The 10,664-nt window shown below is 43.4% G+C and overlaps 1 protein-coding gene across 1 annotated transcript; it reads left to right on the top strand.

Moving 5' to 3' along the window:
* Nucleotides 1-1,156: 1,156 nt before the first annotated feature.
* Nucleotides 1,157-6,505, top strand: BAMBI (BMP and activin membrane bound inhibitor). The gene is made up of 3 exons (XM_019731543.2): nt 1,157-1,621; nt 4,840-5,127; nt 5,572-6,505. Exons 1-3 carry the CDS (start codon nt 1,546-1,548, stop codon nt 5,988-5,990), a joined length of 783 nt encoding a protein of 260 aa, XP_019587102.1. The 5' UTR covers nt 1,157-1,545; the 3' UTR covers nt 5,991-6,505.
* The last annotated feature ends 4,159 nt before the right edge of the window (nt 6,506-10,664 follow it).

Raw genomic sequence — 10,664 nt, 5'->3', positions numbered from 1 at the left:
GACTTTACATCTCCCACCTTAGCATCAAATGTGCTTTTCCTTCTTGTTTTCCACCCTCCTTGACATTTTCTCAGGTAGGGAAATGTCTGATCCTAAAAGGAAATTGTGCAAATGGTTGACTTTTGTTAATCTCCGGTTTGGGGGATAGGGGATAAAAGAGCATTTCTTCAGATGAGAGTTTTAAGCTGTATTTCCCCACCCCCAAAATTAAAAACAACAGCCAAACCTCCAGGACTGCCTTTGGGTACGTTGGGGCCAGCAGCCCCGCAAGTCCTAATAAATGAATTAGCATCTCAGAAAGGAGCTCACTGCGGGGCTGATATTGATCAGGGTCAGCCGGGGTGTTTGCCTGCGATTGTTTGGGGGTGGTTAATTGAGTGTCAGTCTCGGCCTGTGTCGTCTCGCTGGCGCCGGGTGCTTTTTGGATTTACTAATTTTCGTTAAGTGTCTCTAGCCGGCTACTCGTCCCCTGTCTACCCAGGAGAACTTAGCGGCTCCTACTGATCAACAGTCTGTCTGTCTGGGCTTTATTGATCACAGGGCGGGCGGCTCGAGGCGGATGCGCCGAGGAGAGGGGGAAGGCTGAAAGCAGACCTCAGTGCCCCGCCGCCCCCCTTCCTGGCTCCGGACTGGACCCCCCTCCTCGGCCACACGCGAGTCAGCGGGGCTCGGCAGGGGCGCCTTGGCCGACGGCGCACGCCGGGTGACCGCCACTTTGTCCCTGGGGCTCGCAGAGCGCGCAGCGTGGCGGACGGCTTCAGACGACGGACACGCGGGTCCCTCGTGTGCTTCGGGATGAACAAAAAAGAAGCAACGGACCAGGGGAGGCCGAAGGTTGAGTTGTGAGGGTCAGGAAGGGGGTGCCAAAGACAGACCCAGCAGCCGGGCTCGACTCGCTTCTCCCGAAGGTCATGGACGCGCAAGCCTCCACGAGGGGGAGCGCGGGACACAGCAGCCGCAGCGCCCCAAGCCCCAGACGCCGGCGCCGCTAGGAGCCGCGGGCAGGTCCATCCCCGCCCGCGTCTGGGCCCGCCCCCTGACTGTGGGACGATTGACTGGGGCCTGGCGGCCAATCGAACGGCTCTGGCGCAGCTGGGGGCGGTGCCGGGGCGGGGTAGTGCCGGGGCGGGGTAGTGCCGGCCCAGCTCCCGGAGCCCCGCGCTATTTACGGCGCGGAGCAGGCCTGGCGGAGGCGGGTGCAGGCGGGAGCTTGCGGCTGGCGGTGTCTGCACGCACTCGCGGAGCCTCCGCCTTCGCAGAGTGTCGGACAAGAGGTGTGAAGCTGGGAGCACACCCGGGACTGCGGCGCCGAACGCAGCGACCGAGCCGGTGCACGCAGAGTCGGGCCGCAAAAATCCTCTGGGCTCCTCGGCACGCCCTTCAGTCGCGCTCCATGCTCCGGCCGCGGCCGGGCCACTCGCCCCGTCGCTGACGGCGTCCGCCGCCCCGGGCAGCACCCATGCACGGCGCGCTCCGGGAGTCGTAGGCTGCAGCTGCGCCGCGGCTCCGGGACCGGCAGGGTTGCTGCGGCCGTGGGGGGCGTCAATGGATCGCCATTCCAGCTACATCTTCATCTGGCTGCAGCTCGAACTCTGCGCCATGGCCGTGCTGCTCACCAAAGGTGGGTGCCCGCCGGCTAGATGGGGCGCGGGCTCCCCCGGGGAGGGGCACGCGGGGTCCCGAGGCCGCCCCCGTCTCGGGCCTTTGAAGCCGGCTGCCAAGGCTTTGTTAGCGGCGGGCGAGGCTTCCTCCCGCGCCGGAGCCCGCAGGTCGCGACAAGTTGCCTGTTCTTAGAAGTCGCGGCGGTGGCTTCGCGGTTGCCCCCTCTCTTGTCCAGGGCCCGGCGCCTTCAGGTGGAGTCAGACTTCAGGGCAAGTCGTTGTCAAAATGTTTGTGTAAATCGGTCTGTAGTGAACTTCTGGACGTTGGCTGCGGGGAGCAGAGCGGTAGTGTGGGCTCGGACGCTGCCTCCCTCCCCATCCCGGAGGAACAGCAGACCCCCGCCCCCCAATTGCACTGTGCCTGAGCGTATGTGAGTTCGTATATCGGAGTGTGTGTCTGTTGTGAGTGTATTTCTGTATTTGAGTGTCGCTATTTGAATGGGTCTGCCGTGTCTGTTGAGTGTGTCGTATTTGCCATATCTCTGTATTTGAGTGTGTCTCTGTATTTGAATACGCCGCTGTCGGTGAGTGTTTCTTTGTGTCTCTGAGTGAGTGTCTTTATGAGCCAGCGAGTGTGTGTGCCTCCCTGAGAGTATAGGTGTCCGGGGTGTGTGTTACGTGCATGAGTATGTGCTGTGTCGCTTCTCAGTGGCTGGGAGGAGTAGGCTCTGTCATGGGTCCCATTTCCCACACACCTCATATTTTACAAACACTCAAAAAAAAAAAAAAGTACTGGTCAGTTTCTTTTTTTTCCCCTGCAGGCTTTCACCTTTTAGGTCGAAATAACCCAAACTCTCTCTGGATATCAAGGTTTCCCCCACCTACCGTGCCATGAACTCTACCTTCTGTTAGATAAATTTTTTTAAATAGGAAGCGTTATTTAGCTTTTGCACCCCCCACTTTTCTCTAATTGCCATGTAGCAGGCATGAGGTTAAAGGATAAGCTAGCCCAGCAAGGATGATGTGCTACAGTATTTATTTATTTTGGAAGGAAGGGTGTAATTAACCCTAAATAACAGCCCTCGGAGCCTGCAGAGGGGAGCCTCCTGGCCCTATCAAAGGCCAGCAGAACAGGGAGGGACTGAGGCTGACATGAAGTCACAGATACCGAAACTATGTGCCTGATAATGATATAATTAGGGGATCAGAGATTTCTGACTGCTGCGGACTTCAAAAGCTTTAAAAGAAGCCAGCAGTCTCTCCTGTAGCCATCTTGACTAAAGCAGACATTTTTGTGTAATCACTACATACAGTAACAAGAAAGGGGGAAAACAGAAGAGCATTGTTCACTGTTTCAAAATACCAGTCCCCTTTCTGGCCTTTTGCATGCCACAGGAAGAAACTTTATGAAACGACAGAAATATAGTTTTAATACAGTAATACAAAAGTTCATTCAACTTGCTCAAATGTGGCTCCAATTTTTTTAAAACAGTTGTTAGAAGTTTTCTAGTTACCTGTCAGAATTTTATTAGACTATTTTAGGTCATTGAAAATATAGTATGTTAAATAGGCTCTCATAAATATTTAAGCAGCATTTTACTTGTATTCAGTTTTCTTTTTCTGTACTAGGTCTGAGGTGAATAGGATCAAAGTTGACTTTTAATCTGTGTTGTTTCTACTTTAAGTCTATAGATGGAATTTGTCAGACTAGGGACATGTAGTCATCACCACAGAAGACTGGTGAGCTTTATGTGGAAAATCAAATAAGATGGAAAGAGAAAAGAACCTGTGCTAAGCAGGGTCCTAACTTGAAGCTCTTACTAGAGAAGGGACTTGGGCCCAGACCCAGGACAAGGGAGCACAGGTTTAGGATAGGAGCAAGACCTCCAGCTTTGGACAGTTAAACTTGGGTTGCCAGCGATCTGTGTTTAGTCCTTTTAGAACTGAAGCTTTAGTAGCCTCTGGTGAAAACTGAGCATACCATACAGTGGCCTTTAATTTGGGCAGATAATTAAATGAGACACTTTACTCAGGCATTCATGGAGAGGAGGAAAAAAGGTGAGGGTGGGAAGAGGTGTTCAATTTCAGAGCGGAGGTCTTGGTAACTAGACAGAACTTCAGCTTGGGAAGCTGGGAAGAGGTGTATGCATTCGTTCAATTTACAGTAGCTTTAGCTGTGGCATGTGACAATGACCAGAGTCCACTGGGTCAGATAGCATACTAGTGATAACTCTGAGACTCAGTATTTCAACTAGAAATTGATGTTAAAAGCCTCAGATCTTGCATTGTGGCAAAATGTTAACTGACTCGCAACTCACTTTATAAAGGAAACTTTTAATCACTTCCTGTAGAAAAATTTGAGGTTTCCTTAAGGATTTTTCATTCAGCCAGCAGAGGATTTTCAGTTTCAGTGTTTCCCCTTTTAGATCCCATGTTAAATTACATGTAAAACTGGAGAGTTTGGGGGAGGAGAAGTTAGCCTTGCAGTTTTACACCCTCCCCTCCACCCCCAGTTTTATGACTTTCCATTTGGGCTGAAAGAAATTGACTTTGGCAAGCAAACCACTAATTGTAAACTGCCTAGTTCCTGTTTTACAATATACTGACTAAAAGCTCCTCTGCATGAAAAGATCTTTATAGGCAAAGTTTGCCTTTTCTAGAGAGGTTGCAAATAGCTGCCCAGTTTCATAGTTTTAAAACCTCCTGACTGGAGCAATTTCTAGATTGTTGTGTTTCTAGTTAATAACTTTATAAGGTGTTAGCTAAAGCTCTTAAATCTTGGCACAGCCCTTCTAGGTAGTAAACAATTCAGTAGTTCCGATCAAATATTTATACTGACAAAATCAAAAAGCCCAGCATTTTCATGTTGTATGGTCATGTAGGATTAAAATGAGTAAATAAGGTAATTTGTCTTATGGTAGGAGAAGTGATTGTGATTATTTTCTTTCAAAAACAAAAGTATTATTTTTAATTACTAACTTATCAGAAACCTAAATTGAACTTTTATTCTCTGCTGTTAGGACTAATACATTTGTAGAATTGTATTTTACTGGATTGAAATTTAAGCACTGGCGTACACAAAGGGCTTTTCCAGTCTGCATGGCTTGCTGTTGTTGTAAGCACTCAGATGAATATTCTTAAAAGTTAGTGCCTTTGAGCTTGGGATTTAGCAATCGCTTAAGCAGATGCTTTATCTGGTCTCTGAAGCAGTTTGACGCCAATTTCTCATTGTTTTCAGGTGAAATCAGATGCTACTGTGATGCTGCCCATTGTGTGGCGACTGGCTATATGTGTAAATCTGAGCTAAGCGCCTGCTTCTCTAGACTTCTTGATCCTCAGAACACAAATTCCCCACTCACCCATGGCTGCCTGGACTCTCTCGCCAGCACAGCAGACATCTGCCAAGCCAAACAGGCACAAAACCACTCTGGCACCGCGATGCCCACATTGGAATGCTGTCATGAAGATATGTGCAATTACAGAGGGCTGCATGATGTTCTCTCCCCCCCCAAGGGGGAGGTCTCAGGTAGGTAGAAGCCCTTTCTAACCAAAAGGCTTGCCTGATCTATAGGCTTGGGACAGCTACGACTTTGTGTATGTCTGCTATTGGTTTTGTTGTTAATGTAATTAGAGACACCAGAGGGAGAAGCATGGCTGGATGCAAAGATGCATCTCTACTGAGTAGCTTTTATCTCTGCCTGAGTGTTATAGATCTGTCTACATAATAGGTTTTGCCTGTTTTTCAACATTTTGAAGACATTAAAAGACCATTACTACTCAGTAATGACAATCTGTAAACAAATGTTTTTGTAAGTTTTTTGCATCATTATTGCAAGATTGACTTTCTAAATATTGTTGACTTAATTGTAAGCTTTTTAAGGGGTTGCCTTGTTTAAAACGGATAGATGGTCATGAATCTCTACAGGAGGGGGTTAAACATAGTTTGATCATTTTGCTCGTGCTCCTTTAGGACAAGGAAACCGGTATCAGCAGGACAGTAGCAGAAATCTCATCACCAAAGTGCAGGAGCTGACTTCTTCCAAAGAGTTGTGGTTCCGGGCAGCGGTGATTGCTGTTCCCATCGCTGGAGGGCTGATTTTAGTGTTGCTTATTATGTTGGCCTTGAGGATGCTTCGAAGTGAAAACAAGAGACTGCAGGACCAGCGGCAACAGATGCTGTCCCGTTTGCACTACAGCTTTCATGGACACCATTCCAAAAAGGGGCAGGTTGCAAAGTTGGACTTGGAATGCATGGTGCCAGTGAGTGGGCATGAGAACTGCTGTCTGACCTGTGATAAAATGAGACAAGCAGACCTCAGCAACGACAAGATCCTCTCACTCGTTCATTGGGGCATGTACAGTGGGCACGGGAAGCTGGAATTTGTATGACTGCGTCTTATCTGAACTGAGCTTCTTGGACGCTTGAAGGCCTTTGAGTTCTGCTGGACAGGAGCACTTTATCTGAAGAAAAACAAACTCGTGTAATCATCTTTGAGAGACAAAATGACCTCTGCAAACAGAATCTTGGATGTTTCTTCTGAAGGATTATTTGCACAGACTTACGTACAGTCAAATGTATTACTTGCTTTGAAATTATAAAAAAGCAAAGAGAAGACTATGTACACACTGTTACCAGGGTGATTTGCATCTGAGGGAGCTGGAATGAGTACCTAAATAAACCAAAAATGTGCTCTATGTCAGCTCCTACATCTTGATTTATTGTAAAGATTTTAAAATATATATATATATATATATATATATATTTTGTCTGAAATTTAGCAGTGTCTTGTCATAAATTAAAAACTAAGTGGGAAGTGTAAAAAAAACTACATGTTAATTATACAAACGAAGATCTGTTCTCAGAGTAGGGTCTAACTAGGATTTGGCTTGATTTTTCTTTTTTCTTTTTTCAAAAAAAAAAAAAACAAGACCAAGATCTTGTTTATTCTTACATGCCCGTGTATAATTTTCTTACAGTGTGTAGAATTTCTAAATGTAATGCCCATCGTTCAGTGTCTTACAGTTTTTGTTTGGATCATTCTGGTTTTTAGCTTTCATCCAAGAGAAATCTTAAATGTATTTATACCAGGTCAGATATGATTGATCAGTTTCTGAAGTTGCCTTAGCAAAGGTACTGTTATTTATCAACTTGATCCAGTTGCTCTGGAATACTTTTTAAATGTCTACCTCCAACCAGGAAAAAAAAACCTAAATGAAACTTTTTTTTTTTTTTTTTGTAGTTAAAGTTAGTCACTGTCTACTTCTACTGTTTACTCTGTCTCAAACCTAATTAAATATTTTGGACCCCATGTTAGCCAAACTTTATTGTACCATGCTCCCAGTTTTCAAAACTTCCTTCAACACAGTATTATACTAATATTTTATTTTTTACTTCTCAATTTTTAGAAAGGTTTTCAATAGTGAATATTATATATCAATTGAGATTTAAGTAACACAGAGTGCTACTAGTTTTCCTCCCCCAAATTAACATAACCAAATAGAACATTGACTTTAGCCACTAACTTGATACACTAACAGTGTTTTCATTCCTATAGGACTTTCTGTCTGGCAACACTGCCCAGCCTGAATTTAAACCCATACCATATTTGTGTACTTTTCCCCCCAGATGCGTCTTTGTTATCTTAAATGTGACAATAATTTGTCATGTAAGGTTTTTTCCCCAATTCTTTTGTATATTTGAAACTTTTGCTTAAAAATTGACCTCTTGCCTGCATATTTGAATATGGGGTTTTCTTTTATGAGTGTTAAAGGACTTTTTAAAAAAGGTTTTCTGGAATATTTTATGATAAGAATAATTTGGGTCCCTTAAGACAGATGCAGTAGCCAAATTCATGGAAGAATCAGAGTTGAAAGGACTAGTCTAAAAATGAATACTTAGATTATTTAATAATCAATAGACCACAACCCCAAACAAATTAGGCTATGGAATAAATATGCGTTTTAATAAATGACATAATTTGTTTTGTGCTTTTTGAGATTGACAGTTTCTGCATTCATGAGTTACAATTTACAAAAGGTGTTAAGTTTTATGTGTGTCAATGTTTGAGGGAGCCAAAGGACTGTTAGACTTAATTGTCCAAACCTGTCTAGAGAAGAGAATTGATCAAAATTGCCATTGGTGAAATTTCCACCTTCACCTGTTTGCTGCCTCTCAATCAAATCATAGTAGTAGTGCCACTTAGAATTGGAAGACTTCTTGCTCCTTTTGCCTTTTCATTTCATGTACAGTACCATGCAAGTACAATCATTCTTTAAGTAGCCAGTCTTTATTATCAGTTTTGTATAGTTAATATTCTTCTGTTTGCCCTGCTATTATTCTCTATTTACCTCATTTCTTCCAAGTCCCAGTTAACTAAGAACTCAGCAATTCATTAAGAAATAAAGCAATGTAAGATTTAAATTCATGTGCTCTGAAATGCTTTGAAATCAGTAAACACCATGTACCAGGATAGGTCAAGGTCCTGGTTACAGCTGACATCACAGAAATCGAATGCAAGATGAACGTAGCGTGTCCCCACTTGGTTCTGTGTTCACTGACCTGCATCTTGTTTTTTCTATTGTAAATTCATGAGACCATTTATACCTCTGTGTTGGTGGAATGGTGCCCCTGTGCCTGTGTTCTCTTGTTAGACTGGGTGTTCTGGCCTCAAGTGGTAGCCACTTAAATAGACTGGCCCTGTCTCTTTTGCTAATAACAAATCCTCTTTAAAATCCTCTCATTTACTATTTGCACATGTCCTTTCCACCAGTCTATGCATAACTTGGCCTTTCAATGAAAATACTGCAGGTTTCTCAACTTTGATTTTTACTAAGAACTAAATATAGATACTTTTGCTTTCCTATGAGTGTAGAAGTTGCCAAGAGTGGAGATAAAGGATCCTTCATGAAATAACTACCTACCTGACTCAGTGACGTAAGAATAGTTATGACTAGTTTATTTGTTTTTCCCTCATAGAGATGTTTACTGTTACTTTGAGGTGTCAGTACAAGGCCAGGCTAACCAGGGACAGCCCCTGTTTAATACTGACAAAAAACTCCCCCAAAAAAGTAATTTTCCTTTCTAAGTGGAAATTTGCCCAAACCAGAGACAAATGGGACCAAATTTGCCATGTTTTTGTATCTACACCCCTTACATTGTACTCCTTTTGAAAAAATTGATCTGTACATGGTTATGTCTTTCATGGCATTTCCCCCCTTATTTTGAATGGCTCAGAGGCTTCCTAGAAATTGACTGGTGTGTCTCTAATTTCTGCTGAACTGATTTTATTAAAAACACTGCACCATAGGGGGTTTGACCTTCTAAAATACCAAACATGTCTGCTTAGAAAATCACAAAGCTCTCCTCTGAAGAGCTTGTAAATCTGGTTTCAATATGGGTTGATTATAGACTAAAAGCTTGAAAGCAGTGGCATCTAGTATCATGAGTCTGGGACTAGTCTTTTTGGGGCCAGGACAGCTTTTTTCCCTTATAACCTAATTGGTCCTCTTCCCTGTCTTAGCCCAAAGAACTTGAAACCTCAAAAGTTACATGGTGTGATGAGGTTGAACTCATACAGAGTAGTGGTCAAGCTTGCTTTGGAGTCTCACAGCCTAGGTTCAAATGCTGCTTTTGTCTCTACTAGCTGTGTGAATGTGGGCAAATGACAAGCTCTTTGCATACTCAGTTTTGTTACCTATAAAATGGGGGCAGTGATTGTAGCCATTAGGAAATATACAGTAGCCATTCCTATTAATGTACACGAGAGTCTTGGGTGAACTAGAGTGGCCCAACCTTCCTCAAAAATTGAGAACTTGTGCCTATTATTTATAAAATGGATATTTTTACTTTTTAATTTCAGATTTTTGTATATTTGAGATTTGCTGGCCCTTCCGTCACCTGCAGACTGGATTTAGTATTTGTAATATTTGCTTTCAATTTACCTCTTTTATTTAGCCTCTCATATCTACTGATTATGTTGATTTGTAATTATGTCTTCTCGGAATAATCTATATGGCTACTGATAAGAACCTTTTAATTTTATGTACCTATTTTGTTTTTGTTTTTGGTATTTGGCAGAATGAAGTTATCTCAGTTTCAGCTGCTCCAGATGGTTAATCCATTGAGAAAACCAAGAGTCAAGTTAAATGACAGTTTCAGAATTGCTTGAACAGTTTGTGTCTGATTGATGCATTCTGAACAAGTGCTACCATCAATTATATTTGCCCCATAGGTGCTCCAAACAAAATATAAATAGTTCCACAACTGGTTTGGGGACTTTGTGAATTTGGGGTGGGGGGCAGTTAGTGAAAAATCCATTGGAAGAAGTTAATTTAGTTACTCTGTGGATCACAGTTGTAATGGAAAACTAACTGCTCCAGACACTAACTCACTCCTCTTCCCTCTACCCAGTTCATTCTGCTGACTTAAAAAGGCTTATTGTTGATCTGAGAATTTGAAGAGCCAATGGAATAATGAAATTAAATGCTCTTTCAAACTTTTACAACTCTTTATTTGCACATAGTTTTAGACTCTAAACACATTCTTGCTCATTTGCTAACACTGCACTGTTCTGCAGCATGATGGTGTCTGCCATTCCATCAATTTAGAGATGGAATTGGGAAGGTAGCAAGCTGGGTTCAAACAGATAAGGGTTTAATTCTTGCAGCAAGGCAGCTATTTTCCAGTGGATCTGCTTTGGGGAGTTTCAAAGTATTTATTACTAAGGGAGGCCTACCAGCCATATTTCTGCAAACTTTCCTCACTCTATGAATATGAAGAGGGGTAACCGGAAGGGCACTGATGAGCCATCTTGGAAGGTAACTTTGGGTAAGCAGTGAAATAGTATCTCAAGGCATTTGTCATTCCTCAAGACTTTTAAGGGATTCATTCTATTTGGTGGCCAGTGGACAGAAGGCCTCTTAGGGGCTATTTCAAATTTTGTTTAGCCACCTGTATCTTGTAGATTAGATTGATGTTGGACTAAGCCTAAGTAGAACACTGGAGAGATGAGTTGGTAAATATTTATTGCATGCTATATGTATGCCATGCTAGCCCCACAGTCT

Source organism: Rhinolophus sinicus, linkage group LG02 (assembly GCF_036562045.2).
Source record: "Rhinolophus sinicus isolate RSC01 linkage group LG02, ASM3656204v1, whole genome shotgun sequence".
NCBI lineage: Eukaryota > Metazoa > Chordata > Mammalia > Chiroptera > Rhinolophidae > Rhinolophus > Rhinolophus sinicus.
The sequence above is the reverse complement of the archived record's forward strand: the minus strand, read 5'-3'. Positions and strand labels throughout refer to the sequence as shown.